The sequence below is a fragment of the Gloeophyllum trabeum genome, assembly GCF_000344685.1.
Source record: "Gloeophyllum trabeum ATCC 11539 unplaced genomic scaffold GLOTRscaffold_00003, whole genome shotgun sequence".
Classification (NCBI taxonomy): Eukaryota; Fungi; Basidiomycota; class Agaricomycetes; order Gloeophyllales; family Gloeophyllaceae; genus Gloeophyllum; species Gloeophyllum trabeum.
The window spans coordinates 1671123-1697722 of record NW_006920412.1 but is presented as its reverse complement, the minus strand read 5'-3'; the positions used below and the strand labels follow the sequence as shown (position 1 = coordinate 1697722).

General features: G+C 53.0%; 12 protein-coding genes across 12 annotated transcripts; 4 read left to right on the top strand and 8 right to left on the bottom strand.

The window, feature by feature from the left end:
• Positions 1-194: 194 nt before the first annotated feature.
• Positions 195-3228, top strand: GLOTRDRAFT_36485 (uncharacterized protein; the record flags this gene model as incomplete). Its single annotated transcript, XM_007864720.1, has 11 exons — positions 195-1182; positions 1231-1383; positions 1444-1668; positions 1734-1924; positions 2003-2194; positions 2261-2348; positions 2404-2592; positions 2646-2668; positions 2721-2797; positions 2858-2908; positions 2967-3228. 11 exons carry the CDS (start codon positions 195-197, stop codon positions 3226-3228), a joined length of 2439 nt encoding a protein of 812 aa, XP_007862911.1.
• A 351-nt stretch (positions 3229-3579) lies between these two features.
• GLOTRDRAFT_126727 (uncharacterized protein) lies at positions 3580-4442 on the bottom strand (the record flags this gene model as incomplete). Its single annotated transcript, XM_007865285.1, has 3 exons — positions 3580-3902; positions 3952-4062; positions 4118-4442. 3 exons carry the CDS (start codon positions 4440-4442, stop codon positions 3580-3582), a joined length of 759 nt encoding a protein of 252 aa, XP_007863476.1.
• Positions 4443-4564: 122 nt separating this feature from the next.
• GLOTRDRAFT_72432 (V-type ATPase) lies at positions 4565-7092 on the bottom strand. Its single transcript, XM_007865284.1, has 11 exons — positions 6849-7092; positions 6682-6801; positions 6587-6630; positions 6436-6537; positions 6247-6387; positions 6047-6198; positions 5859-5991; positions 5787-5807; positions 5375-5730; positions 4803-5322; positions 4565-4751 (listed from the first exon to the last, which is right to left on the bottom strand). The coding sequence occupies exons 1-11, from the start codon at positions 7021-7023 to the stop codon at positions 4662-4664; spliced, it is 1854 nt and encodes a 617-aa protein (XP_007863475.1). The 5' UTR covers positions 7024-7092; the 3' UTR covers positions 4565-4661.
• Positions 7093-7263: 171 nt separating this feature from the next.
• Positions 7264-9402, top strand: GLOTRDRAFT_110091 (26S proteasome subunit P45). The gene is made up of 12 exons (XM_007865283.1): positions 7264-7351; positions 7404-7417; positions 7469-7510; positions 7562-7599; positions 7649-7730; positions 7785-8082; positions 8136-8304; positions 8356-8732; positions 8784-8897; positions 8948-9038; positions 9093-9196; positions 9258-9402. The coding sequence occupies exons 1-12, from the start codon at positions 7338-7340 to the stop codon at positions 9280-9282; spliced, it is 1368 nt and encodes a 455-aa protein (XP_007863474.1). The 5' UTR covers positions 7264-7337; the 3' UTR covers positions 9283-9402.
• A 161-nt stretch (positions 9403-9563) lies between these two features.
• Positions 9564-10969, bottom strand: GLOTRDRAFT_35587 (uncharacterized protein; the record flags this gene model as incomplete). Its single annotated transcript, XM_007864647.1, has 7 exons — positions 9564-9643; positions 9755-10088; positions 10142-10244; positions 10297-10451; positions 10507-10584; positions 10637-10782; positions 10855-10969. 7 exons carry the CDS (start codon positions 10967-10969, stop codon positions 9564-9566), a joined length of 1011 nt encoding a protein of 336 aa, XP_007862838.1.
• Positions 10970-11060: 91 nt separating this feature from the next.
• Positions 11061-12182, bottom strand: GLOTRDRAFT_56991 (phosphatidylserine synthase). Its single transcript, XM_007864846.1, has 3 exons — positions 11985-12182; positions 11676-11901; positions 11061-11621 (listed from the first exon to the last, which is right to left on the bottom strand). The coding sequence occupies exons 1-3, from the start codon at positions 12101-12103 to the stop codon at positions 11235-11237; spliced, it is 732 nt and encodes a 243-aa protein (XP_007863037.1). The 5' UTR covers positions 12104-12182; the 3' UTR covers positions 11061-11234.
• A 193-nt stretch (positions 12183-12375) lies between these two features.
• GLOTRDRAFT_110089 (DNA primase, large subunit) lies at positions 12376-14475 on the bottom strand. Its single transcript, XM_007865282.1, has 8 exons — positions 14331-14475; positions 14012-14269; positions 13835-13955; positions 13668-13775; positions 13470-13607; positions 13145-13414; positions 12941-13089; positions 12376-12883 (listed from the first exon to the last, which is right to left on the bottom strand). Exons 1-8 carry the CDS (start codon positions 14432-14434, stop codon positions 12520-12522), a joined length of 1512 nt encoding a protein of 503 aa, XP_007863473.1. The 5' UTR covers positions 14435-14475; the 3' UTR covers positions 12376-12519.
• Positions 14476-15009: 534 nt separating this feature from the next.
• On the top strand, positions 15010-16674 carry GLOTRDRAFT_136980 (uncharacterized protein; the record flags this gene model as incomplete). The annotated part of the gene is made up of 4 exons (XM_007865281.1): positions 15010-15566; positions 15618-16014; positions 16071-16219; positions 16281-16674. 4 exons carry the CDS (start codon positions 15010-15012, stop codon positions 16672-16674), a joined length of 1497 nt encoding a protein of 498 aa, XP_007863472.1.
• On the bottom strand, positions 16431-20590 carry GLOTRDRAFT_56984 (AAA-domain-containing protein). The gene is made up of 6 exons (XM_007864845.1): positions 19882-20590; positions 18376-19830; positions 18079-18326; positions 17712-18027; positions 17549-17650; positions 16431-17495 (listed from the first exon to the last, which is right to left on the bottom strand). The coding sequence occupies exons 1-6, from the start codon at positions 20540-20542 to the stop codon at positions 17020-17022; spliced, it is 3258 nt and encodes a 1085-aa protein (XP_007863036.1). The 5' UTR covers positions 20543-20590; the 3' UTR covers positions 16431-17019.
• Positions 20591-20679: 89 nt separating this feature from the next.
• On the bottom strand, positions 20680-21892 carry GLOTRDRAFT_110087 (CDP-diacylglycerol--inositol 3-phosphatidyltransferase). The gene is made up of 5 exons (XM_007865280.1): positions 21673-21892; positions 21442-21616; positions 21274-21387; positions 21147-21225; positions 20680-21092 (listed from the first exon to the last, which is right to left on the bottom strand). The coding sequence occupies exons 1-5, from the start codon at positions 21806-21808 to the stop codon at positions 20808-20810; spliced, it is 789 nt and encodes a 262-aa protein (XP_007863471.1). The 5' UTR covers positions 21809-21892; the 3' UTR covers positions 20680-20807.
• A 180-nt stretch (positions 21893-22072) lies between these two features.
• GLOTRDRAFT_136977 (t-SNARE) lies at positions 22073-23749 on the bottom strand. Its single transcript, XM_007865279.1, has 8 exons — positions 23605-23749; positions 23394-23552; positions 23105-23338; positions 22940-23048; positions 22805-22887; positions 22630-22749; positions 22489-22574; positions 22073-22432 (listed from the first exon to the last, which is right to left on the bottom strand). Exons 1-8 carry the CDS (start codon positions 23632-23634, stop codon positions 22270-22272), a joined length of 984 nt encoding a protein of 327 aa, XP_007863470.1. The 5' UTR covers positions 23635-23749; the 3' UTR covers positions 22073-22269.
• Positions 23750-24762: 1013 nt separating this feature from the next.
• On the top strand, positions 24763-26587 carry GLOTRDRAFT_56976 (Aldo/keto reductase). The gene is made up of 13 exons (XM_007864844.1): positions 24763-24774; positions 24839-24926; positions 24982-25001; positions 25055-25152; positions 25214-25317; positions 25370-25407; positions 25464-25671; positions 25731-25797; positions 25851-25896; positions 25948-26003; positions 26052-26092; positions 26165-26298; positions 26351-26587. The coding sequence occupies exons 2-13, from the start codon at positions 24864-24866 to the stop codon at positions 26502-26504; spliced, it is 1029 nt and encodes a 342-aa protein (XP_007863035.1). The 5' UTR covers positions 24763-24774; positions 24839-24863; the 3' UTR covers positions 26505-26587.
• Positions 26588-26600: the final 13 nt, after the last annotated feature.

Here is a 26600-nt window from a genome sequence, read left to right as displayed (position 1 = left end):
GAAAGCGGACGAAGATCGCGGCTAACCAACAGAGTCTCGATAGCTTCTTTGGGGGAACATCTGCCGGCGTCGATGCATTGAGAAATCCGACAGCTAGCCCAGTTAAAGATAAAGGGAAAACTAGGCAGAATGACCATCAGAGGTCCGCTTCAGCAGCGCACTCTGCATCTCATCCAAAGCCCGCCGGCGTGGATATGCACAAAGATAGCGGGTCAAAGCAGCCTCACTTGCAGCATCCACAGAAATCAGCGAGACATGGGCTTGCTTATGAAGTCATAGATGTTGACGCATTTGACGATACTGTTGTTGAAGCAGGGCCGTCAAACGTTGGAACTGCTACAACACGGCAGCCGGACTATGACAGCGTCAAGCGAACCCCGAGTCCCTCAAAGTCCGAGAGAATTACAAAGACTAGGCCTGTGCGCGATGAAGGGGCAGTACTTCGTCCTAAGATCGAATCTGTCCCCCTGGAGACACCAAAATATGGACCATTAATCGTCAGTCCGTCCGTCTTTGAGGTGGACAGCAGGGTCTGGCCACCCAACAAGACGATCCCGTACTCTCTGCTAGCACATGCCCTGTCTACGCTCACGACAACAAGATCACGCATCACCATCCTCAATATCCTGACGAACACGCTGAGGGTTATCTTACAGGCACACCCGCCTTCACTGCTGCCTGCGTTGTATCTTTTGTCAAATACCCTGGCACCTGCGTATGATTCTGTTGAACTTGGTCTCGGCTATTCGGTCATCTTGAAGGCAATACAACATGTATCTGGCCTTTCATCTGGCGCCCTGAAGCGACTCTATACGAAAACAGGTGATCCTGGGGATGTTGCATTCGAAGCAAAATCCAACGTCCGCACGTTGGTGCCGCACCCGCCTCTCTTGATTACAGGTGTCTACGAGTCCCTAGTTCAAATCTCGAAGGCGAAGGGGCCGGGCGCCGCCAAACAGAAGCAATCCTTAGTCGAGAAACTACTGGTTGCTGCCAAAGGCGAAGAGGTTCGCTTCCTTGTTCGGACACTCTTTCAGAATCTCAGAGTAGGCGCTGTAAGGACAAGCATCTTGACTGCTCTCGCCCGAGCGATGGTTATGACACCTCCGGCGAGCATAAGAGACAGCATTGCCGCCGATTCACCTTATTATGCCTCCGATGATCTGGTAGCTGCAGTCAAACGTCTGTCCCTCAGTGATGGTAGCAATAAGAAGAAAATTGGAGACGTAGATAACCCCTTGAATCGCCTTTCTGAGAAATTTACCAATGCAGAAAGGTTGCTTAAGCAAGTATATGTCCAACATCCTAACTATGGTCACATCGCGAAGGCACTGGCTGAAGGTGGTCTAGAAGGTTTACCCGATCGTGTCCCTTTTACAGTCGGTGAGTTCTAACTTCGGGCCCCTCGTATGACATTGATCAAACGTACCTGACCTTCCTTAGGTATCCCACTTCTTCCTACTCTTGGCTCGCCAACTCGCTCGTTGGATGAGATATACGACAGACTTGAGGACTTGCCGTTCGCTGCCGAGTTCAAATATGACGGGCAACGCGCCCAGATACACGGATGGAAAAACGCCCCGGACGGCTCCGTAGCGGTGAAGATTTTCTCTAGGCATCTCGAAGACATGACAGAGAAGGCACGTATATCTACATCGCTGACCTCCTGTCATTCTTGACTCCTGACTCGGCACTTCGGTGACAGTATCCAGACATCGTTCAGCTAGTGCAAGACTTGTTTTTCTCCGACAGCAACCTTGAGTCTTTAATAATGGACACAGAAATTGTGGCAATAGATCCCGGCAACGGAGATTTGCGGACGTTCCAAGAATTATCTAACCGTGCTCGTAAAGATGTCCAAGTGAACGAGATCAAAGTTGTAGTGTGCGTGTTTGCTTTTGATTTGCTTTACTTGAACGGCCAGGTGAGACAGCTCGTATCCTTTATATATATACATATGTTGCTTTGTACGTCACCATTGACTATTTTTCGCTTTCGGTAGGTCATACTTCAAGAACCTTTCCGGGCACGGCGATCTCTTCTTCGCTCTAAGTTCCCTCCTGTGATTCCAGAATGGCGAGGTGCTGCTCGTTTGGATCACGTGAAGTCGGTCGATAGCGAAGCGGGCAGGGACGCAGTCGAGGAGTTTTGGCAAGAGGCTGTCGAAAGCCGTGTTGAAGGCTTAATGGTTAAGGTCCATGTCTCCTCTTGCTAAAGGATCAACCGCTTGCTGAAAATCGGATCTGGTTCAACCCTGCAGCTATTGGACAGTGGCCAGGTCTTGACAGATCCCAGTGACAAAAAGGACCGGCCACGACGGAAGCCTTTGCCAGCTACATACGAGCCAGGTAAGTTACTGGCAATACCAAAGCTCTGGTATCACGGTGGATTCATCCATTATAGACAAACGGACAGCTGCGTGGCTGAAGCTCAAGAAGGACTATGTAACGGGTCTCGGAGACAGTCTCGACCTGGTACCAATAGGAGGATGGCATGGTAATGGCCGTAAACACCAGTGGTGGAGCCCAATTCTGCTGGGGCTCTACAATCCGGCACTGGGCAAGCTTGTTGCTGTGTGCAAATGCATGTCCGGTCAGTACCTTGAGTGTTAAATATAAGGCGCTCATAAGTCGTTCTGCTTCTAGGCTTTTCGGATGTGTTTTATAAGGTACGTCCTGGTGTCCTGGACGCGTCCGTGAGTTGCTCAGGCATCCGTGAAGGCTTTAACCGAGAAATACGCTGATGGATCTGAGAACTGCTCGCGACAAAACCTCTGGGATGTTGAGACAGGAGGTACGTATGCGAAGGTCGTCTCCCTTACGTCGTCATGGCTTTTCATGCAATGCGTAGGTCTCAGGCCGCAGGTGTACTTCAAACCTCAAGAAGTCTGGGAGATCAGAGGTGCAGAGTGAGTGCTTTGAAGTGAATCTATCCCTTCGGAGGTTTGATTTCAACACCTTCCAAAGTGTGACTGTCAGCCCAGTCTCCGTGGCAGCACTGGGACTGGTGTCCGACTCCAGGGGTCTGAGTCTCCGATTTCCCCGATTCATGAAAGTCAGAGAAGATAAGAGTATTGAGCAGGCAAGCACTCCCGATTTTCTGGCAGGGATGTATAGAAGTCAGCAGGGCAAAGGTGGAAAGGGTGAAGGAGTCGATGACGGTGACCTACTGGATGCAAGCATGGAGTCCGAGCCCGAGGAATCGGAGATCGACCTTTCTGATTCTTGATCATTGGTTGAGTTGCATGTGCAGGTACGAACCTACCTATCTTAAGATTGTCTCAAGTTGTCCCCGAATCAACCGCTGAAGCACAGGGATATACGCTCGGCATTGAAGATGTTCTCGCTGGAGTTCGCCTAGAGCGGGTACTAGTAGGAGCTGGCGAGAGACACATCAAGCACATTTCCATCGCTCTTTACACGTACATAGGCCTAATAAATGCACTACGCGAGGTCGATTATTCAGTCGTATTGTCATGAGTGGAAGTGAAAGCAATGGAGAGCAGCAGACAGCATTACGACGAGTGGCACCTATGAAGGTATGGTATCAAGTATAAGGCGACGCAGATGGCCCAGCGATTCAGCCTCCGGGAAGAGAGCTTCCGCTCACAGAAGGGAAGATCTGCACGGTTGGATGGTTCATCTTGGTGTAATCCTTCGCAATGATTGGGCGATCCACATTCTCCTTCTTTCTCCCGCCCTTTTTCTGTTTTCGCCCTCCTCGTGTGTCGTCTACAGCATTGAGGTTGTATTTCCCCGATAGCGTACTTTGTGGGACTGTGCCGTCGCAATCTATGCATTCGCACTGCCTCCGGCTGCCTGAGGGCTTCATAGGACAATCTTCCACGAGCCACTTGGCATGGAGACACCATTCTGCTGGTGACTCGTACCTTCGTTTCCCACCTGATGGTTATGAGGTTTATAGGTCCGGAGATCGTAGCGTGAGGCATACCATAGAGATAACAATCACGTCGAGGTACATCCTTGTCGCCAGACAGACGAGTCATTAGGATATACCCAGGCGGGAACGACTTTAAGTAGCATTGAGCTGGGTCCAAGGACACTTCCGCAAGACGTAAATAAGAACCTCTGAAAGAGATCGATTATATTGAACTCACGGCCGTCCGCGCGAAGAGGATAGGCAGCCAGAAAGCGCCCTATCTTCTTTCTCCATAACTTCAGCTCTTTATCACTGGCTTTCACGAAATAGTCTACGTGACCATAGTCGTCCACTTTCCGTGTGGTTTGCGCATCGCTGGGCCATCGTGATATGTCGCCGTCGCTCCTCAGAAGGGTGATCTGAACAATCTCGGTATCTGGTATTGTTTCGACTTCGTACGTCGGCGCCTTCTTCCTCTTTCCCAAGCGCGCAGGTTCATAGCTCGAGGAAGTCAGAGTGTTATAGCTTTGGAAGGTATCAGTCGTCCGAGATCGGCGGTCCATGTCGACAGAAACGTCTATAGATAGAGTGGCACCGCTGTTGGCGCATACAGTAGACGCCCGATTGTAAAATGCAGTGCTGTACACGCGATCTTCGCCACAAAGAGATGATACAGTACCAAACTGCCAATGGCTTGGAACAACCCTCTATGTAGCTCGAGAGGCGTGATGCATTACATGTCATTAATATTGAATTCTAGACACACAGCCTCCGGAGCACGACTACTCAGCCATCTGTCTGAACTTCTCCTGAATCTCGTTATACAGCGCATCAAGCTTCTGCCTAATGGGTTCTTCTCCCTGTGAAGGAGACTAACGCCAGTATTAAGACCCATGCACACGTATCGTCGGGAAACGACTCACCTCAAACTTCATCTGCGAGAGCTTGAACATTAGATCACTAGCAGAGTCCCTGACCCTCGCAAAGGTCATATCCGTGGTGGTGACGAGCTTCACAGCCGTATCGTGGAACGCCACGAAATTCCGCAGCATTGCACTGGTCTTATAGAAGGGACAGTACCGGTCATACTCGCTCATGCCATTTTGCTGCAAGAAGTCATCCTTAAGCATGCGAGCCACTTCCAGGGTGATCTTGTCGTTCTCGCCAAGCGCACTCTTGCCGACGAGCTGGACAATTTCTGCGAGATCCTCTTCCTTCTGAAGAATCTCTTTGGCTTTCATACGCAACTCCACGAAGCCGGGCTCAGTCGCTTCGTAATGGGGTTCGAGGACCTTGGTGTACTTGGAGTAAGACTGACTCCAGTTGACAGAGGGAAAGTGCTTTCGCTGTGCCAACTTCTTATCGAGGCCCCAGAACACCTGCACGATACCGAGAGTGGCGGACGTGACAGGATCTGACATATCACCGCCGGGGGGAGAGACGCTGTCAAGCGGTCAGAACCATCCAGCACCCAAAACAATGGTCGTGCACTTACGCGCCAACAATCGAGACAGTACCCTGCCTGACAGGATTACCTAGACATGTGACTTTGCCTGCACGCTCGTAGAAACTGGCCAGTTTCGTTCCAAGGTACGCAGGATAACCGGAATCTGCGGGCATCTCCGCCAAACGACCAGAGATTTCACGAAGTGCCTCGGCCCAACGCGACGTCGAGTCCGCCATCATCGACACGTTCGTACCCTGGTCACGGAAGTACTCGGCGAGGGTGATACCGGTGTAAATGGAAGCTTCACGAGCAGCCACAGGCATATTCGACGTATTCGCGACCAAGGTAGTCCGCTTCATAATGGGTTCTTGACGGTTGCCAACTTCCATGGTTAACTCCGGGAACTAGTGGCATCCTATAAGACGCGTCATCGCCTCTTCAATGGGTCAGAGTAACTTACATCCATCAAGACTTCCGCCATCTGGCATGCCAGGTCAGTGAGATCTTCCCAATGTGAAGGCTTGCAACTTACTTCGTTACCACGTTCGCCACACCCAACATAGATGATAATGTCGCTGTTGGAGAACTTGGAGATAGCTTGTGAAATGACAGTCTTTCCACATCCGAAAGCACCGGGAATGGCAGTTGTCCCGCCTTGAACACAGCTGTGGGTCTGACATTGACATGGCGTATCATAGCAATATCGACAAATCCGCTTACGGGAAGAGAGCGTCCAGAATTCTTTGACCAGTAGTGAGAGGATAATCGGCTGTATGTTTCTCTGATACAGGCCGGGGTGCTCGTACTGGCCAGAGCTGCATCATCGTGTGCTGAGTCTTCTTTCCTTCGAACTCTGTCTCCAACACGACGTCCTATACGGCTGTTAACATCGAGCACATGTGCTCAGCTGGGATACTTACATCCACGGCATAGCTGCCTTTCTCGGCGATGTGTGTGATGGTACCGAGGGCTCTGGGCCCTAACATAATCTTGTGGTTATCTACTAGCGAGTTTTCATATACCCGACCGAAGATATCACCACCCGTTATGTGATCGCCGACCTGCAGAAGATGAGCTACTGCGGCAAACTAAAATGCTGGAGGCCTTACTTTATAGTTCACTGGTGAGAAGTCCCACTTCAACGACCGATCCAGGGCAGTGGTATTAATTCCACGGGGTATATAGATGGATTTCGAGAGTTCTTGGATGGACTGGGACATATAAATTATGAAAGGGCTGATCGAAGAGAGATGCACATACACGAAGCGGTCGTTGGATTCCATCGACGATGTTACCCATCAGACCTATACTCAGGGGTCAGCGTATTTGCTTTGGTAAGTATCCGTCCTTCGAACCTGGACCGAGCTCAACACTCAGCGGCTTCCCTGTTCGTAGCACAGGGTCTCCTACTGTTACTCCTGACGTCTCCTCGTACACTTGAATCGTCGCCTTGTCCGCATCGATACGAATGACCTCTAGAATACAGTCAGTACTGAAATCACTCTCCGTTTGGTGTTATTACCTCCGACTAGTTCATCGTGCCCGACGCGCACCAATTCATACATGGCCGACCCGGTCATGTTCTCCGCGATGACCACAGGACCGGAGACACCAAAGACTTGACCGAAACGCGATTCACGGTCTTCATCCCTGATCTTGGGCAGGTCCCTCTTTGCGTTTGGTAGTGCGCCGGCCATGATGGAAGTGAAGCAAGAGGGATGACGGTGATAGATGCCAACTCCTAGGTAAGTGTCGTAACAAGTCACGGTCTGGCAGTGGCAGACGAATGACCATATTGACCAGTCGACCAGACCCAGATTTTCCATTTGTGTATATATCGCTTTAGACCTGTAGACCCGTAGTTTCCATAAAGGGGCATAACTGGGATATCTGTCCCAGTCTGCGCGAGCTTAGATCACGCATGGATTGACGGACGCGTCATTGACCACTGACGCGTCCTTCCACCCGTTAGCTACATATTCGTCTCAACTACATCCTCACTTACATCGCAATGCCTCCCAAAGCGTACGTGTTGACGATACTTCTATGTTTGTTCACCTCTGATATCACCTTGTAGTGACTGGGAAAAGTGTCAGTGCCCAGTGCCTAGAAGCTATACAAGCTTTACTCACTTTTGTGCAGGGGAAAAGAAGGCTGACGGCAAAGACGAGGAGAAGATTGTCGGTACGTGCCTTTCTGCCTCTGTTATGTTTCCTTTGCCTGATCGCGCTGTAGCTCTTGATGATAGCGACATTCAAATCCTGAAGACATACGTAGGTTCCATGCTCGGTCATCTCGTCCTGGAGGCTGAATGTGTTGTAGGGGCAAGGACCGTATGCGGCGCAACTGAAGCAGATAGAGAATGATATAAAGGAAGTGCAGAAGCGAATTAACGAAAAGCTTGGTGAGTGCATCAGCCCTTGAGCGCAGGTGATTTCCGAGCATGACACCACCCCAGGCGTCAAGGAGTCGGACACAGGTTTGGCATCACCAAATCTATGGGATCTCGCTGCCGACCGACAAAGGATGGCTGAGGAACATCCATTGCAAGTCGCTCGCTGTACGAAGATCATTCCCATGGACCCTAAAGCTGCTGAGGCTGCCCGCGCCGTGAATCCATTGGGGGGCTTGCAAGGTCAGAAAGGTGCTGACGAGCAAGACAAGTATGTCATCAATATCAAGCAGATTGCGAAGTTTGTTGTTGGTCTGGGTGACCGCGTCGCCCCGACAGATATTGAGGAGGGCATGCGAGTTGGGTAAGTTGTTGTGCACATTGCCTGCTCATAAAATTCTGATACTCTATGTCCAGCGTGGACCGTAACAAGTATCAGATCCAAATACCGTTGCCTCCCAAGATCGACGCTTCCGTCACGATGATGCAGGTAGAGGAAAAGCCGGATGTCACCTACTCAGATGTCGGTGGCTGCAAGGAGCAAATTGAGAAACTCCGGGAAGTCGTCGAGACCCCTCTACTGCATGTGAGTTTCCTTGTTCTCTGAGCATCAGAGGTGACACTCACCACTCAAAAGCCCGAGCGGTTTGTCAGCCTGGGTATCGACCCGCCAAAAGGTGTTCTATTATATGGTCCTCCCGGAACTGGCAAGACTCTGTGTGCTCGTGCTGTCGCGAACCGGACAGATGCGACATTCATTCGAGTTATCGGATCAGAGCTTGTGCAGAAGTATGTCGGTGAGGGAGCTCGGATGGTAAGAGAACTGTTCGAGATGGCTCGGAGTAAGAAGGCCTGCATCATCTTCTTCGATGAAGTTGATGCCATTGGTGGTGCCCGTTTCGATGATGGGGCCGGAGGCGATAATGAAGTTCAACGGACCATGCTTGAATTGATCAACCAACTGGACGGCTTCGATCCCCGAGGAAATATTAAAGTCCTCATGGCAACCAACAGGCATGTACTTGAGCTCAGGTATTCTTTCATTCTGTGCTGACTCCATCGCAGGCCTGATACTTTGGATCCTGCTCTGCTGCGGCCTGGTCGTCTTGACCGGCGCGTCGAATTTTCGCTTCCCGACGTGGAAGGTCGTGCACATATTCTTCGCATACATGCTCGAAGGTCAGTAGTCCTCGCTCTATGTTCTGGCTGTGCGCTGACATTTGCTCCAGCATGAGTGTCGAGAGGGACATCCGATTCGACCTCATTGCTCGTCTATGCCCGAACACGACTGGTGCTGAGCTCAGATCTGTTGCTACGGAGGTGCGTCTGATCTGGTGAGTTCGGTGGTTATCCATGCTCACGATCTAAATTCAGGCCGGTATGTTCGCCATCCGGGCTCGTCGGAAGGTTGCCACAGAGCGGGATTTCTTGGACGCCGTAGAGAAAGTCGTCCGCCAGGGAACGAAGTTCTCTTCTACGTGCGTATCTCTAGTACTTGATTCCATTGTGCAGACATCTCTAATTAGTCTTCCTCTTTAGCCCCCTTTACCAGGTGTATAACTAGATCGTTCGCATGTATCATATATTTAGTTCGGATTCATGGCATCGCTTTCGTTTGAAGTCTTGCGTCTGACTGCATGCGCCTTCACCCTCTGAAGGATCTGCCGTAACGTTCCTGGGTTCATGGGGGTCAGTTGGACGTTGGTATTAAACTGCAAATATCGTCATGTGGTACAACACTAGGAAAAAAGTGCTAATGTATGCAGAGGGTCAGTCGTGCGAATCTGCGTAGGCACTGATAGCAGCAACCAAGCACTCCGTAAAGCCCGCAGTATGGATATGTTTTCACCGTCGGCTCTTCCGCTGGGATCTCCGGGGTGGTCCTTCCTCATCTACGTCCATGGAGTTGTCCGGAGCGTCAGTCGCTTCCTCTTCTTCCTCCTCATCCGAGTCATGAGCCATAGCGCTAGATGGTCAATCCGTTTCAGTCCCTGATCGCTTCGAAAAGCTGTAAACTCACCTCTTCTTAGGTCGACCTTTAGCCCTGCCTTTCTTTCCAGCGGTCTTCTGTGATTGGCTTTGTGCCTGAGATGGGCCCTGCGTTTGACTGGGCTCGTGGGATCCCTCAGCATCCTCATCCTCCTCTTCGTCACTTGCCTCCTCGGTCTGCTTCTTCCTCACCCGCCGAGCGAAGTCCTGGCCATCTTTGACTGCACCTTCGCCCACCGGGACAATCTTCTTGGTCCCGCTTGTCCAGCTCTCGTTGCAGGAAGGACATGTGGAGTGCACACGCTTGTAGTTGTTGAAGCAGTGTCCGTGCAGCCGGACTTTGCAATTCCGAGTGTTGCAAGCGATACCCCTCGTAAGGATCTGATCGGGCAATCGGCTATGAGATAATGACGACAGCAGGAAGGGGGCATTACCTCTAGACAGATGGTGCATTCTAAGACTTCGTCGGGGTAAGTCGATTTCAGGTACGGTAGCAGCTCCAGCAGACTACGAGTAGACAAAGAGTATCGACCCCGTCTGGACAAGCGACCTAAGATATCTGGTCAACATGTTTAAATTCACTACTTACTGGCTTTTGACGAGCCACCCTTTGGCCACGAAGCTTCCCAGGACAACTTCAGCTTGTGTCTTCGTCATATTGGCCTTCAAAAAATTCACTTCGCGCAATGCTGCCAGCGATGAAACGGAGAATGATTCGTGAGGAGCGAGCATAATTTGCTCAACCTAGGAATTCCCATTGTCAGTGACCGCGCGGGGAGTGAAAGGGGGACAGCCATACAATGGCTTTGAAGTACGCGATTTCGGTAGGTGTGTAGTCGGTCGCTAGCTGCGCGATCTCGTCTCCCTTCCTATTCACCTAAGTACGCGGATATCAAGACGCGACTGCGAGTATCTTCGAATTTACTTACCAAGGCATACATCTCCCTTCCATTCTGCTCGTCATGCAGATGTCGGAACTCGAGATCCAGGTCGTTCAAGGAGTCGTTCACTTTTGCGACGAAGGCGTCCCATGCTGCCCTGTCCTCAGCACGCGGGACAGGGATTTGCACTGTCTCTTCTGCAGCTGCAGAACCGCACGTCTATTGAATGATGCCGCCACATTCACGGTGAATGTATCGTATCGTACCTTTTACGGCGTCTATACATTTCAACCAGACTGTATGCGCAAGTTTATACGAGAGTACGCGACGCGAAATGACTGCCTGAAGAAAGAGACGTTGCACGTCGTTTGAGGAAACCATTGCGGAGTGAGGAGAGACGCGTCCGGGACGCGTCGTAAATATTACTCGCGTCTCGGCTAACAGCAGAAACGCGGTCACGGTCAAGCCACGTCCTAGGTCACAGTGCACAGTGAATGTAACGCTACTGAAATCCAAGGTGAATCGGGAGTCATAATAGCACCACGTAACTACTTTGATTGAGTGTGTGCGCATTAGCAATACCGTCTGTATCCAGGTTCTATAGTACGAGTATCACCACATCATTGTCCATAAGTCTCCCTGCACTTCAGATTTTCGGCACCTTCAACGTCTTGCTGACCATAGCAGCGGCCCAGCAGCCAAACACAATGCTAGCCAGATGAATCTCTCCGCTTCCTCCCTGCTTGCCCCAGAGCGTGATGGTGCCCCAGGGAACGCCGGCTTGACCCTCGATCCAACCCAGTTTTGTCCAGACCGAAAGGACGCCGACAAGGATGAGCGAAGATGGGATGGGGAGGCCCTCGAAGTATTTTGCTTTGCCAGACTTGTCCTTCGGTACCAGCGCTACAGTTGCGTTGAAGCGGGCTAGGCGAGCAAGTCCGCAGCAGATAAAGCCGGTGAGGACTACAGTGTCGAGATACGTTCGTAGTCCCACCACGAACGCAACAAGAGCTGGGGCAACGCCGAAAGAGATCTATGATATATTGCGTGAAAAATGTATCATGACGATGGTAGCTCGCAGACATACCAGGTCAGCCAGACTGTCAAGCTCCTGTCCGAGCATACTACTCTCCCTCCTCCACCGCGCTACCTTTCCGTCGAGAAAGTCAAACATGAGTCCCGCAAGGGGGAACATGAGGGCGGACCACAAGTAGTCGTGGTCATTCGTGAGGATGTACCGCGCAGACGAGAACACCGAGAACGACCCGCACACGCCGTTCATGATGGTGACCAGATCCGCTAGGCGGAAGTTCCTGTTGAGAGCGGGCACGCATCCCAGCGTGGTAAGCAGTAGTCCGGCTAGCGCAGAGGCTCGTGTGCGAGGGAAACGAAATACCTGACCAGCGAGAAGTGGCCCTCGGTGTCGTTGTACTGCTGCAGCGCCGCCGCCTTCGTCGTCTCCCCGTTCCCGTTCCCATTCTCCCCCTGCGTGTTGGACGGCTTTCGTTGGCTCATGGCGGTCGTTATCAGAGTTGAGATGGTGACGGCACAAGGAAGGCAGCGCCTGCTATTGTGCGTAAATGTTAGGCTGTATGATTTCTTGCCCGTGGCCTCGTGCTCCACAAGGCACAGCAGTGCACCCTTGGGGCGTCACTTGCAGAGTACTATGACTTTCTATTGCGTTCCCTGGCCGCAGAGTCCGTTACCTCCAAAAACCTGAGTCTGGCCTTTCATGTTCTTCAAGTTGCTGAATGTATCGACGGATGCATATGACTTCATCGCGAAGTCCGGTCCTAATCAAGTCCTGGTGATCGCGAAACCGTATTGATATTTCAAAAGAACATTCATACAGCATCACCCACGTACACAAGACTAAAATACAACTGATCGTCACAAAACCAACACAGACATTGCAGTACGCAAATCCCATCCTATCCATCCACAACCATCGCGTCCCGCTCGCTCTCTGCCTTCTCCAACCTTGCCTTCTCCAGCTCCCGGCTGCGCGCCGCATACTGGTTCGGGTGCGTGACGCTCTCCCCGCCGCCGACGCCCTCGCCCTTCTTCACGCCGCCGCTGCGCGCGTGCGTGATCTCGAACACGCGCGTGCACGCCACATGATAGTGCCCCGCGCGCACCGTGTGCATGATCTCCGGCAGGTCCGCCGCGGTGAGCCCGTGCGGCGCGTACGACGCGAGCAGCGCGGACTGCAGGTTGTCCTCTGAAAAGTGGCGGTACGGGCACCCGTGCGACTCGTTCGGGCCTGGCTGGTCCTGCATGAGGATCTGCTGGCAGCTGGGGAAGAGGCCGCATCGGTGCTTCTGGTGAAATGCATGGAAATTGGACCCTTACCTCTTAGCTGGGTAGTTGGCCCGGCGTCCCTCGAGACCGTATGAATGCCTGATGTTGTAACGGTACTCCTTGTTGAACTTGTCATCCGTAATCTTGCTGAACGACCTCCGCCAAAACGTGATCGCCTCGTCTATCGACAGCCCCAGCACCTGCAGCACCACAACATTTCAGCTTACCGCGCGATTTCAGCTCGCTCGCACGCACCTTCAAGAACAGCCCGTACTGCAACCGCCCCATATGCTTCAAGTGTCTGTCGCGCATGAGACTCTCGTGCAAATTGCGCATGCACATCGGGAAGTGCTTTCGCGCTAGCTCGTCCACCTCCTCCGCCTTGATCCCGCCGCCCTCCGCCGCGGACGACGAGGACGACAGCCACTCGGACGGGACGCCCGCGAGGAAGCCCTGCGAGAGGTTGTTCAGAATCGGGAGCAGGCGCGTGTCCTCGTCCAGCCGGGGCAGCGCCTTCGCTGTCATCTACTCGGGGGTTGCCTGTTAGAGCCTGGGCAAGGGCAAGCGAGCGCAGACGGACCTCGAGCGCCTTTTCGAGGTTTGTTTGGAATTCTTGGAAGACCATGCTGGATTGCTCCCGCGCTGGCACGTAGGCCCACCCGCCTTTGAGGAACACTCGTCGTTTCTCGACCAGATCTGGGACTCGTGTCCATCGTACCTGTGAGAGGAGGTTGTGTCTTCATAATGCGCCTACCGAGATGGGCGGGAGAGTCGTTACCTTGTAGTATTTGTCCTTTTTAAAATGTGCCTCGAGATCCTGCGGCCTGATGTTGCTGGGGACAGCCATGAGCTGTGTCTTGTACATCTCTTTCTCCTTGTCATCTACCTGAGACGATGTCATTATCATATTGCCTTCAGCGCGAGCTCGCGGATCAGGGGACGCACTGGAACCCAGTCGAAGTCTCTTGAGCTGAGGAACGCCTCGCGTTCGCGGGTATCATCTGAATCCCAACGTACTCTAAAGAGCATCATCTCCGCCTTGACGAATCGTCTCCGTAGCTCCTCCCTAACAATCAACACCTTCACACACTTGATTCCATTCCATAACTGCGAGACACTCACGACCGGCAGAACGCCAACCTCAGCACGAAATGCCCGACATGGTCTCTCCTCCGCTCTCCCTGCAAATCACACGTGCTGGCCGAGTTGGCGTTGAGGGTGAGGTACTTGTCGCACTGCGTCTTTGTGACGGCCTTGAGCTCGTCGTAGGAGCGGTTGCGGACGAAGGAGGACTCGATTTCGGCGAGAATGCGGAGGCGGGCGAGGGCGGCGGACTCGAACTCTTCGAGGGTGACGTCGAATATGGGAGGGAGGTCGTAGCTGTATGGGGCCAAAGGTGAGGTGCGGTCGAGAGAGAAAAAGGCGAAGCGATACAGCTTACAAGTTCAGGCGATGGGGGTAGGGCTCCGTTGAATGCAGCTGGACCTGTGCTGATGATGACTTGAGCGGAGTGCTGGGGCCCTTGCGCTCCTTGGCTTTGAACATGTTGTGACCGTTGATGGATAGTTCAGCTACAAGGAAAGAGAATTTGACAAGGAATCAGGACAGGCAGGTCGCGCGACGCATCTCAAATGATGCAAACGCGACCTGTCACGCGAACGTCACACATTCCATCCAGGCTGAGTATCGGTAAAAGTACCAAAGACACGCTATCTATCATTCTATGCACCAAAAGCTAAGTTATGATTGAAGATAGGCATCGGTTATTTTGGAAGTTATGCAGGTACCAACGTCTGTACATACAACGTGACCAGCCACCATAATACTCAGATACATCATGCTAGTGCTACCTTCGCTCAGAGCCGTCGGAGCATCTTCCGAGGACATTGCTCGCCGTCCAATGCAGTGAGCAGACTGGCATAGCCGTTGGGACAGCCGTCGGGGGCTGACGCAGGAGGGATGACCAACGGGGAGCGCCGGCGCGTTAGTGGGACACAGCCACAACACTTCGCAAGGGTCGGGGAAGCCAAATATAGCCGCGAGGCGCAGCGGCGCGTCTTGGCGCGAGTGCCTGACAAGTCGTCCACTGCATCGCTCACCGCTGGAGCCCGCCTGCAACGATGTCCAACGATGCGACTGTCCCGCTCCTCCCGCTCTCCAGGCGCTCTCTCGACGTCGAGCGCGACGACTACGACAGCGACGACGACACCCTCGTCTCGAGCCGCGCTTCCTCTGGCGGCACAGCCAGCCCAAAATTCTCCCGCCTCTCTGCGCCCCTCCTCCTCATACCCATCTCCCGTCGCTGGCGACGTCCCCGCCCCCTCCGCGCCCGCTCGCGCCTCCTCCTCATCTTTGCCCTCGCCCTCGCGAGCACCTTCCTCCTCGTCCCGCTCTTCATCCATCTCATCACCGCCCCCGCTTTCCCCGCAAAGATACCCTCGCCCTACGACGACATCGCCATCGTCTCCCTCGCCTCCTCGCTATCCAGACTGCGCAAGACCCTCCCATATACCCTGCGCACGCTTCACGCCCAGAGCGTCAGACCAAAAGAGATCAGAATATACCTCCCGGAAGGGGAGGAGCGAGACGTGATCCAGCTGCAAGAAAGCGGTGGTCTAAGTCCTGAATTTGAGACCGGGAACGTGAGGATGTTCTTCGTGCCCGACCAGGGTCCTGGGTGAGTAACTTATTCTCAGCTGTCCTACTATAGTCTCAAGTTCTTGTCTAGCACGAAATTCCTCCCCCTTCTAACCGAACACCTCACCCTCGCCTCCAACCCAGACCCACACTCCGCGCACTACCTCTCGCGGCCCCTCATCATCCTCGACGACGACCACCTCTACACCCCTTCCCTCATCTCCACCCTCCTCACCACCCACTTCGCCACCACCCCCGACTCCCCGTTCAAGCCGCGCATCCCCACCGCCAATACCTCAACGCCAATTGCACATGACCCAGATGCGTATCCAGCGCCGAACATGACCAGTGCGGCGTTTGGCCTGCGCGGCCAGCGCATCCGCCCGAACCTCCACTGGGCGAACCCGTACTACGCCAACGGCCGGTACACCGTGCACGGCTGGCAGATCGACGCGCCCTACCGCACCGGGTACCTCACCGCCAACGCCGTACGTACCCAACCCAAACCACATCGTCGACTATGCTAACTCTTACCCTCCTGCAGGGCTACCTCATCCTCCCGTCCTACTTCGTCCCGCACCATCTCCTCCCGGCGTCATCCCCGCACCCGCCCGCGGAGCCCTACACCGCGCACGCCGCCGTCCTCAACTACACCGGCGCGCCCTCGCCCGCGCGGCTCGTCGACGACATCTGGTACGTCCCCCCTCCCCCCCTCTCTGTCTCCCTTCCCTCGTACTCACCCATGAAATCCCAGGATAAACGCGCACCTCTCGCTCACCGCCCACCCGCGCATCATCCTCCCGCTGCCCGCCTCCCCGCCCTCGCTCGCGCTCGACCAGGTCTTCGGCTCGCAGCTGCTCACGCGCAAGATGCGCAGCGAGGGCGTCAGCCGGCAGGACGCGAACGACGCGATGATCGCGTACTTCCGCGACGCGTGGGCGCAAGAGGGCGGCGTGTGGTTCCGCGAGGAGGAGGCGCTCGTGGACGAGGAAGGCGTAGTTGAGCAGGGTGGTGTGCAGGAGCGCGGGGAGAGCAGTGATCCGCTTTGGAGCAGCTGGTGGCGGAGGAAGGTCATGAACCGGGTTTGGGCGGTTGGCCTGGTGTGGAGGAGTTTCGTCGTGGGCTTTGATACGACCAAGGCGCCATAGCATTGAAGCCACGCACGCTCTCAAAAGGAACACTCATATACCATTTATACTTATTATAACGGGACTTGCTGAGGGGTACTTTTACTCGCAACTCACGATAAACCTTGTACTCTTGGATTTTTGGATGAAGTCGCTGAAGGAACACTAGACCTATTCTTCATAATTCAGTGCTGCCGGTTTCTGCAGTCCATCCACGTCAATGTAGGAATCTAGATTGTACAATGCAGATCAAATATCTCTATCGTCCACATCCCGGAGCAGATGGGTCTTCGGTAACAGGCCTTGCATAAAGCACAGGCAATGTTATTGATCCTCGAAAGAGCAGCAATCGACAAGCACGCGAAACTACCGCTCCACAGGCACATCAACTGGCCCCGCCGACTGCGCCGCCGATATGCGCACCTCCTCCCCAATCTTACTCCCCTGGTCCGTGAACCCAAACTTGCCCTTCCCCCAGACGACCGTCTTGCGCTTCCCCTTCCGGCCCTCCCCGAACTCCTCGTTCCACTTGCGCAGGTCCGCGAGGCTGCCGAGCGTCTCCGACGAGGACGGCACGATCTCCGTCAACGCTTTAGTGAAGTTGTGCCAGTGGAGGACGCGCGAGTACTCGGACGGGTCGGGCAGGGATGACTTGTCGGCGTCCGCCGCTGCCTGAGATGTCCCCTGGTCAGCGGGCTTATCCTGGGTTTGTTCTGGGGCGCTGGATAAGGAGCTAGTGGACTCGCTTGACTCTGCAGGAGATGGGGCGCTGGATGAAGCCACCTTCCAAGGGACTTCGACTTTCTCCTTTACAGCATCCAATGCGGCAGCCACACAAAGGTCTGGAGATGTGCATGAGCTATTCATCTGCGAATACATTAACGAGATAACTTACGCTTCAAGTCGGACCCAGAGAAGTTCTCTGTCTTTTTGGCGAGAGCTTTTAGATCTACCTCATTGCCTAATGTCTCACCACGGAGATGGATCTTGAGAATCTCTGGTGTGCAGTCGTCTCATGTCAGCAAAATATTAATCCATCAAGCCTGGGCTCTACGTACCCTCTCTCTCCCTCTCTCCTGGCAGATCTATGAGCAATCGGCGAGGCAACCTTCGGAGTACAGCATCGTCCAGGTCAAATGGTCTATTTGTTGCGCCGATGACAATAACGTTGTCATCCTTGGACGACCGGAGACCGTCCATTTCCTGCATGAACTCCGTGATTACACTGCGATGTGCAATAGCACCTCCAGTCTCTCGTGCTGATGATCTAGCACCGAAGAGGGCATCGAGCTCATCCAGGAAGACGACACAAGGCGCGAGGCGCCGGGCAAGGGAGAACACGGCTTTGACAAGCTTCTCGCCCTCACCGACGTACTTTGAGGACGGTTAGTACAATCATACATCAGAGAGGAAGCGTGCATTTACCATATCCATCACGTCCGAAGGAGAGATAGCAAGCATCCGGCAGCCAGCTTCTTTAGCGAGGGCACGAACGACCAGGGTCTTACCGGTTCCCGGGGGACCAAATAATAGACACCCAGTCATACTGTGATCCTTAAGGATACCATGCTGGAAAGCCATTGGATGCAGAATTGGCAGGGATACGATCGTTCGCACAGCGTCAATTGTATTTGGCGGTAAGTGCACCTGTTCAAACGATGTCGGCATAGACGCTGACGCAGCGCGTAAGAAACAAGCAGTAACCGCATATCACGAACATACCTGAATCCACGATACAACCCAAGAGTCGCCGCTCATGATGATCAAGGTCGTTGTCCCGTTTGATCCTTTCGACAACTTCGTCGGCCTCCATATCATTGTCTTCATCCTCAACTTCCTCTTCTTCCTCCCGGGCGACCTTCTGCAAGCTTTCCTTGGCCCATAGTTTCCGCACTTCATGGCCTGACCTATGGCTAGCCCAAGCCTGGAAGACAGTTTCCCAAGGGATAGGAGTAGGATCGAGGGTAGTAGGTAGTGTTCCAGCCCTCATGTTCTCGCTGATCACAGCCCCGACGGCTCGGTCAGCGACATGCAGGATGTCTCTCCATATCTCGATTCTGTTTCCCCACTCGTGCCACAACTTTGCAGCATCACTCAGTTCGGTGGCGGGGCCCTCTTTTTTCTCTTCAGTAGGCTCGACTTTGTCTTCAGAGACCTGAGGAACTTCTTCAAGTTCAGGAAGAATTCCACCAACTGTGCTGACTCCCATTCGCATGATCAGCTCATTGATTTGTCTCCGCCGTGATATCCTACATTCCCGCTCATGCGAAAGCGATCGTACGCTCGGGACAACGACCGAAGTCCTAAAGAAGCGGGAATTTGCGTCGGCATCGGATGAGCCAGAGGACTTGTTGCTTGAAGGACCGCCTCCTCCGAAGAACGGGTTAAGACCCGACTGGATAGAAGTGCCCCCGGCTCCATTCAAGAACACAACCTCCGGCCGTCCGCTGGAACTACCTCGGTCTTCACCTTCGTCCGTGGATTGGAGAGACAGCTTGGGCAGCTCGTCCTGCAGAGCAGCATCCCCTTTCTCCCATTTCTTCAGACGTCTCCGCAGCCGCTTCTCACGCAGCTTGTCGGCAATTTCATCTTCGTGAGACTCTGTCTTACCAGACTTGGCAGGGGCGACCGACGCAGATGAGCGACCGCCCGTGAGCATGTTCATCACGCTGTACCCACCGTGGCCTGAACTCGATAATGACGAGGTAGGAGGCACGATAGGAGGCGTAATCCCAAAGACAATGGTCATCGGATTCACCACGGGCGAAGTGGGCCTCGAAATCGGGCCCTGCCGTCTTTGACGCACAGCTTGCAAAAGCGAAGGGTACCAGCTAGACGATGTCGACGCAAGAGTTCCAAAGTCACGGACAAAGATGATCCTTGGCCTGCGAAGCGGAGTTGCTCCCGACGCGTTTGCGGGGGACGGGATATTAATGAGTTCATCGAAGAAGGCCTTGGCTTTCGCTGTGGGACTACCTTTGGTACCAGAACCGGAGGCAAAGATAGTTCTTGATGTTCGCATAGGCGCAAGTACGTGCAGAGTCATCTGCGAAGGTATAGAGAAACCAGGCATATCATCGTCGTCCTCTTCATCCTCTATACGTCGAGGAGGCTGGGATAAGGGAGTAGACGAAGTGACATGCAGTGGGTTTCGAGGTAAGGAAATCGCGTTTGCAGCTGCGATATTTTGAGTTAAGTGGTACAAATGGATTTCGATGCGAGCCTCACCTTTCCCGAACTGCCCGCATTCGCCAGCGGCAATTTGTACCGAGTCGAGTACGAGGACTTCTGAGCCCGTCCGGCGCGCCAACTCTCTGACAGTCTCGTCAATAATATAGTCCCCTCCTTCTATGGGACAATATAGGGCCAAAGTCGGCTCGATGGGAGGTCCTTGTGCCGAGGGGTACACAGATCTATGCTGTGTCTGAGGATGCAGCGTAACATGCAGGTTATTCAAGGCTTCGTCTAGGATAGCTGGCGGCGGTATCGCATTGGGATTTGAGCTCTCAGGTTCGGACTCGGGAGCCCAGATTATATCCAGGCCAGATGGGAGTGCGGGGGCAGACTCTGGCTCCTTGCTAGCTGTAGTTGTGGTCCTGGTCCTCGTGCGCCGGACCTTCTCAGGCTCGGGCTCCTCTGCAGGAGCCTCCGGGGGTACATCAGGACTTGCAGACTGGGAATCTGCTTTCACTGCTTGGACATCTGAGTCAGTCGTGGTAGTTGGCGGCGTAGTAGACGAAGAGGAGGAACGCTTGTATACACGAGTGGTCCGAGGCAAAGCATCCTTTCCGGGAATCCGGATCCTTGCCGACTTGCGCGACGAACGGGCAAGTCGAGACGAGGTCTTGAGCAGTGACCTTGTCCTCCGAAGTAGCAGCTGAGAGGTCATCCAAGATTCGTCCTGGACCCAAAGTCTGCACTGAAGCAGACCCCTTTCGGCAGTCTCCGGTCAACGATTCAACATGAGTAAGGCAAGACTAAGCAAAGCTACTTCAGTTTCCTCTGCTCTTTAGACGCATCTCTTCATGCATGAGTCAGTAAGAAAATGGAATAAACGCATTATACAGTGTCTACAGTCATATAATACTAGACGCGAGCGTCCGCGATCCGGCGTAGGTTCAAGATATATGTAACCAAGTACTTATTCAAAGCCCTCATTGACGCTTGTCCTCCCTCTCCTTCTGTCTCTCCAGTAAATCCAGACCCACCAATATCTTTGCAGCCTTCCACAGCTGCACGGCATTGACGATGTTCTTCAACAAGCAAATTGGTGCGCAGGTAACAGCCAGGAGTGCGGGCCACGAGAGATCGCCGAGGAGGGACCCGAATGCAGCCACCTGCGGTATTGAAGAGGACGCGATAGGCGTGTCAATCCACTTCATAAGGTATAACGCGACAAAGAAGAGCTCATTCCCCGCGCACATGACGAAGAGGATTTTCTGTCATGCACCCGTCAGCGACATAACGGACAAATCATCCAAGCTCGAACTTACGGGATCATAATAGAATCGTAAAATACGAGAGACCTCACTGGTAACCGCCTTGTGACTTCTCGAACCAGTAATGAGCGAGCTATAGACATGTCAGAGCCTGAACCATGCATTAGCAGTATTGCCGCACCTATACATATGCATGTAATGACTGCTGAAGTCCAACGTCATAAGGAACTGGAATCCCATCGCGTACTCCGGATACGCCGAACATAGATAGCAGAGGAGACATGAAGTCGTACATCTGTCACAAGATGATTGGAGGAGTGGATTGAACCGAAGCGTATCCCATACATACCTGTCAGTTACCATATCCAACACTGCTCCAAACTTTGACGACTGGCCCAGCGCTCTTGCGGCATGTCCATCGGCAGCATCAAGCAAGCACGAGATACCGTATGCAAGTGTGCAGTATTTGGGATGGTAGCTCATCCAATGCAGCGAAGCAGCTGCCAATATGATACGTGTATAGCCTAATGTGATATCGTTGGGATGGAGTGAGATAAGCAGACATAACCAGATAGCTCACCAATGAGATTCGGCACGAAGAGGAAGACATTCTCAGAGTAGGACTGTGCGGTGGCCAGGTCCACCGCTATCTTTGCGTCCACGACCTCTACAGCAGCTCGTCTGCGTCTGACCTCGTCCAGTGTTTCGTTAGCCATGGTGGTAGGAGCCGGGGGGTCGTAAAGGACGCTGACTGTGCCGCAGAAAGCTATGTGACATACGAACGCGTCCGCCGAGTTCTCCTCTGACCTCAGCGGATCTCTGCCGCTTGCCTGGCACCCACGCCATAAATAGCTTACTGTGCAAGACTTACGATCAAATCCCCGAGCTCCGTGGCGTACCTTTAGCCACATTCCTGCAGCAGAGCATTCCAGGCTGCCGATTATATTAGGGGCCCAATTGTGATATCTCATTCGACATTTGAGGGCACAACGCAGAATTTGTGGGATTGTAACACTAAGTCAAGACTGTGGTCTTGCGATGTATAGAAAGTCCTCCAGTAAGCAACGGACAGGCGCGTAGGCTATTAAATATGTAATGTCCTAGAATAATAGATAAAGCATAGCGAGGGTCGTGGGGGAAAGGGTTTCGTGAGGGTATCATCGGTAGGTAGTGCCGTTTAAGAGCCACCGTTGTTGTTGCCTTTGTTCTGCCAGGGGCGGATTGAAACGACAATAATGACGGCGATGATGATGGCGATGAGGATCGTAAGCCAGAAGCAGATCCAACGCTTTCGGCGTGCTTTCCTTGCTGACACGACAGCTTTCTCGGTTTGTCCGAGCCTACGCGGTATATCAGTAATTTGCTTAACATCTCGGGCAGCAAGGATAGGACCTACGCGGCCTCAGTATCCTTCTCCACACCTGCTGCAGCAGTCTGCACAGCGTCAATCTGCTCGTCTTGTTGTTGTACAAGGATACTCATCTGGAAGAAGTCTAAGGAAATACGACGGTGAGACTTCACGCCATGGAAGACTTACATCATTAAATAGCTGCGCCAATTCCGCGAGTGTTTGCTCGATCTTTCGAATATCCTCATGCCTCTCCTGGACTTCGCGATACGCCGCCCGGGATTCGCCATACCTCGTAGATGATGAGATCTGGCATTGGGTCGTTGAGTAAGCGAAACTTCGGGACAGACTTGACAAAACTCACAGCTTGCGCGAAGATCTGATTTCCAGTCCCTGAAGAATTGTTGACAACAGCGGCAACTTCTTCCTGGGTAGCATCGGGTTTCACTACAAATGCTATAGTTCAGGGGAACCAAAATTGTTGGAAGGGCTGGCAAACCTATTTTGAACTGGCGTTCGACACGCTGTTTATATCGGCTCCTGTAGTCCGCTTCCACGTTCTGATACTTTTGTACGACCTCCATGAATTTCTTCCGTACAAGACTGAGCTAAAAACCAGCGGCATCAGCATCTTAGTTCGGGCGTATATCCCATATTCGCGCACCTGGTTTTTCTTTATACGAGCGTCAGCCCCAGGTGTGGGCTGCGCACCCAGAGACTCGATCCGCCTTTTAATCTGACCGCTCAAACTTCTTGTTTCCCCAACCAGCTCGTCCAATTCGGCATTGAATCTGTTGGACTGAGCCTCGTCCATGTTGTTCAACACTCGCGAATGCAGATCAGATATTCTGGACACATTCGAATCGAACTGGGCAATCATGTCTTGAATGTTGCCGATCTAGCGAAGGGTAGTCAGCAGCGGCTTGTCAGACAGACCCGTATATGAAGCTCACTTCGCCGTAGAAATCTGTCATTCCTTCGCCCGCGCCGTTACCGTTGGCTCCATACGCTGGTTGCGGATTCGAGGGCGGGTTTACACCGGACATTTCGTACCCCCTTCCTTGACCTTGCCCTTGCGTGCGGTAGCTCCCATCTCCTTGCCCACGCTGCGCCTACAAAGCGAACCTCAGTTGATTTGACCAGCCCTCGACGCATAGGACGCACCCTGAGAGCGGCAAGCCTGTCCATTGCCATGATCGTATAGTTCGGTTGATAACGTTACAAAAGTGAAGGATTCGTAGAGGAAGAGGGTATATAGAGTCTGCAAAAACGCCCAGACTGAGTGGATCGTTCGACCGCGGAGGGCAGAGGCGCGCGTGCGGCCTGACGTTAGCCGCCACTGCAATATATGGATTGCCACCCGCGGCTGTGCGGGGACTCGGAATACGACTGTAAATGCACCCAGTCGATCAATCGGAGTCTTCTGTGGCATACTGAACATGCGTTCGTTCGTCGAGCATGTTGTGCATGGGCCAGAGTGGCACATGGGGAATTGCACAAGTGTTTCCACAACCGTGACCTCTCGCAACGCGAAACGGCCAGAGGCATCTTTTGTGAGCTTTACAATCTTGGGCAATGACAATGTCACTTGTGCTGGGTGTTGGCCGCTGTTCTTTGTTGTGCTGTCTGTCTTCCCCATTCGAAGCGTGATAGGCCTTTGAAAGTGTGGTGACTGTCCGTTAAGTTTCTAGTGGGTCGACACCAAATATTGGGGAGAAGTGACTGAGGTGAGTATCGCCGCGCGATCCCCGCTCCTCGTCAGGTTATATTTTCCTCTCGTATGGGCAGATATTAGCCCTCTTCCGCTCACGGGAACGGTACTTGTCATATATATGCATCGAGCCTGCAGCTGCAGTCCTGACAGGTCGAACCCATCCCGTGAACGGATCCCATCTTCGTTCGTTGATACTATTCATGCCGGCGGTGTATGTAGCATACGCATGCGTACATTTCCAATATTTCAGGCTCCCGTAAATCAAGGTCGTTGTTTCACCGGAAGCGCAAAGACAGTGCACAGTGAGTAAACACCTCTGACCTAAACTCTCACTCGTTGTATTACTTGTAAGCCTTAGACCTTTCCTCGGCGGGTGATGCGGATGACTACAGCATTGTACTGCGCAGTACTGCCGCATACGCATACGCTGTTCCTAGGATGGACATCCATTCGAGCGCGAGCACCTGCGCATGCGCGTCTCCTCGGCGCCGTCGTCCATGTTTCGATTCCTAATCATTCTGAGAATTCCTGCCCGATTTAGACAATCGCGAGAGGAGGTCAGCTATGATCTGCTATGATCTCACAGATATACACCTTCCGGGGTAGAACGATCATGCAAAGTAAGCCTCCCGCACTCGTATAAATAGGCGAAGACTCTATTTCACTCTTTTCCCCATCAACTAGACACTACCGTAGTTTTATACTCGTCATGGTTAACACGATTATCAAGCTTGGAGGCACGGCGTCCAATGTAACGGTGGGGAAGATCGGGGTGAGTGCAGTCTTACAAGACTACTCATCTTATGCGACTTACACTTGGTCAACAGCATGGGCTCATGCTCATGACGTGCGTACCGCTTTGACTATGTGGCGTACACTCCTTACGAATCCGTCACGTAGGTGGAAAGCGGTACCTAGTCCCGACGAGGAATGCTTCGAAGCAATCAAGGCAGGCGTGGACTCACTGCCAGAGGGAGCCAAGATGTTCTTGAACAGCGGTATGAGCACCATTTGCCTTCCCACCAGGAGTGCGTTTGACGCCACATCTGTATTTCCCAGGCGAGTTCTACGGACCCAACCTTTCGACCGCCAACCTTGAAATGTTGGCGAGATTCTTCAGCAAGTATCCAGAGTACGCGGACAGAACGTTCCTTTCGGTCAAGGTCAGTCGTTCTGCAAGGCGCTGGAATTTTCTATATTCACGCGCGAATCTAGGGAGGCCTCAAACCTGGAGGTTTCGAACCCGACGCTTCGTTAGTCTTTCCATTGCTCAGCTTACCTCAATGCCCATCTGACGATCCTCGTGAAGGCTAGAGAACCTTCGTCGGAGTGTTGATAACATCAATGCCGCTCTGAAAGGAACGAAGAAACTTGATTTGTTTGAGATGGCAAGAGTCGACCGAAAGGTGCCCATCGAGGATGCGATCAAGAACATGACCATCCTGATCAAGGAAGGGAAATTCGACCACATTGGCATGTCGGAGTGTCGGGCTGAGACTCTTCGACGTGCAAACTCCGTGAATGACGAGGACCTCTGACGAATATATGGAGGTACTGATGTGATGTGAATTTGCAGGTCCATCCGATCACCGCTGTAGAGATTGAAGTGAGCCCATGGAGCTACGAGGAGGAGACAAAGAATGGTGCCATTTACTTGGATTCCTGCCAATGTGGAGCTGACGGTCTCCCATCCCAGTTATTGCAACTGCTGAAGAGCTGAATGTCTCTGTTGCGGCGTATTCGTAGGTACCCACGTATTGACCTTGCAGATCATATCTGAAGTGGGTTCATAGGCCGATCGGCAGGGGCTTCTTGACTGGCCAGATCAAAAGCCTCGACGACCTTCCGAGTAAGTCCTACGTGGGTCTCTCATGCCGTGTATTAACACCTGTGCCAGAGGATGACTTACGACGCCATTTCGATCGCTTCAAGCCAGAGGTTAGTTCCACTACCCGAAAGCGCAGGTCTATGTCTTAGTGGGGCTGATTGACATACCGCGTCAACTCGTAGAACTTTCAACATAATCTGGCCCTTGTCGAGGACCTTACGAAAGTTGCTGAACGCAGGAAGATAACCCCAGCGCAGCTGTGCATCGCGTGGGTAGCGTCGCTCGGCCCGCATATGGTTCCCATTCCTGGATCTTCGTGCGTGCTGTGCCCCTGTAGAATCCGCAACAAGTATTGAATGATTGTTTAGACACAAGAAACGCACGCTGGAGAATTTACATGCAGCGGAGGTCGACCTGTCGGAAAAGGATAGGGAAGAGATCGGAAAGATCATAGCGTCCCACGAAGTGAAGGGCAAACGGTACCAGGATGTCCCTGATGAAGTGCTGAACCTGTGGGGTTGAAAAAACCGGGTCTGTATCATGTTACCTAGCAAGTCAGAGTTGAATCAAGATTAGTGAACAAAGCCAGACCCGAGGTCTACCAGGCTACAGGAATAC

Coding starts and splice junctions, on each gene's coding strand:
- GLOTRDRAFT_72432 (XM_007865284.1), bottom strand. CDS start 7,023: ATGGCCGGCGCACTACCAAACGCAAAGAGGGACCTGCCCAAGATCAGG. Junction 5,731..5,786: donor TGGCGGAAGTCTTGATGGAT/GTAAGTTACTCT, acceptor GGATGCCACTAG/TTCCCGGAGTTAACCATGGA. Junction 5,323..5,374: donor ACTGTCTCGATTGTTGGCGC/GTAAGTGCACGA, acceptor ACCGCTTGACAG/CGTCTCTCCCCCCGGCGGTG.
- GLOTRDRAFT_110091 (XM_007865283.1), top strand. Junction 7,731..7,784: donor GCGAATTAACGAAAAGCTTG/GTGAGTGCATCA, acceptor ACACCACCCCAG/GCGTCAAGGAGTCGGACACA. Junction 8,898..8,947: donor CTTCGCATACATGCTCGAAG/GTCAGTAGTCCT, acceptor CATTTGCTCCAG/CATGAGTGTCGAGAGGGACA.
- GLOTRDRAFT_56991 (XM_007864846.1), bottom strand. CDS start 12,103: ATGAGCCAACGAAAGCCGTCCAACACGCAGGGGGAGAATGGGAACGGG. Junction 11,902..11,984: donor GGCCACTTCTCGCTGGTCAG/GTATTTCGTTTC, acceptor CGCTCTCAACAG/GAACTTCCGCCTAGCGGATC. Junction 11,622..11,675: donor TTGACAGTCTGGCTGACCTG/GTATGTCTGCGA, acceptor AATATATCATAG/ATCTCTTTCGGCGTTGCCCC.
- GLOTRDRAFT_110089 (XM_007865282.1), bottom strand. CDS start 14,434: ATGTTCAAAGCCAAGGAGCGCAAGGGCCCCAGCACTCCGCTCAAGTCA. Junction 13,415..13,469: donor ACCTCGAAAAGGCGCTCGAG/GTCCGTCTGCGC, acceptor ACCCCCGAGTAG/ATGACAGCGAAGGCGCTGCC. Junction 12,884..12,940: donor GCCAACTACCCAGCTAAGAG/GTAAGGGTCCAA, acceptor CCTCTTCCCCAG/CTGCCAGCAGATCCTCATGC.
- GLOTRDRAFT_56984 (XM_007864845.1), bottom strand. CDS start 20,542: ATGACCTCTCAGCTGCTACTTCGGAGGACAAGGTCACTGCTCAAGACC. Junction 17,651..17,711: donor AGGAGAGAGGGAGAGAGAGG/GTACGTAGAGCC, acceptor ACTGCACACCAG/AGATTCTCAAGATCCATCTC. Junction 17,496..17,548: donor CTCTGGGTCCGACTTGAAGC/GTAAGTTATCTC, acceptor GCACATCTCCAG/ACCTTTGTGTGGCTGCCGCA.
- GLOTRDRAFT_110087 (XM_007865280.1), bottom strand. CDS start 21,808: ATGGCTAACGAAACACTGGACGAGGTCAGACGCAGACGAGCTGCTGTA. Junction 21,388..21,441: donor TTGGATATGGTAACTGACAG/GTATGTATGGGA, acceptor ATCTTGTGACAG/ATGTACGACTTCATGTCTCC. Junction 21,226..21,273: donor CATTACATGCATATGTATAG/GTGCGGCAATAC, acceptor ACATGTCTATAG/CTCGCTCATTACTGGTTCGA.
- GLOTRDRAFT_136977 (XM_007865279.1), bottom strand. CDS start 23,634: ATGGCAATGGACAGGCTTGCCGCTCTCAGG. Junction 22,888..22,939: donor CGAACGCCAGTTCAAAATAG/GTTTGCCAGCCC, acceptor TAGCATTTGTAG/TGAAACCCGATGCTACCCAG. Junction 22,433..22,488: donor GAGAAGGATACTGAGGCCGC/GTAGGTCCTATC, acceptor TATACCGCGTAG/GCTCGGACAAACCGAGAAAG.
- GLOTRDRAFT_56976 (XM_007864844.1), top strand. CDS start 24,864: ATGGTTAACACGATTATCAAGCTTGGAGGCACGGCGTCCAATGTAACG. Junction 25,153..25,213: donor CAAGATGTTCTTGAACAGCG/GTATGAGCACCA, acceptor TGTATTTCCCAG/GCGAGTTCTACGGACCCAAC. Junction 25,672..25,730: donor CTCTTCGACGTGCAAACTCC/GTGAATGACGAG, acceptor GTGAATTTGCAG/GTCCATCCGATCACCGCTGT.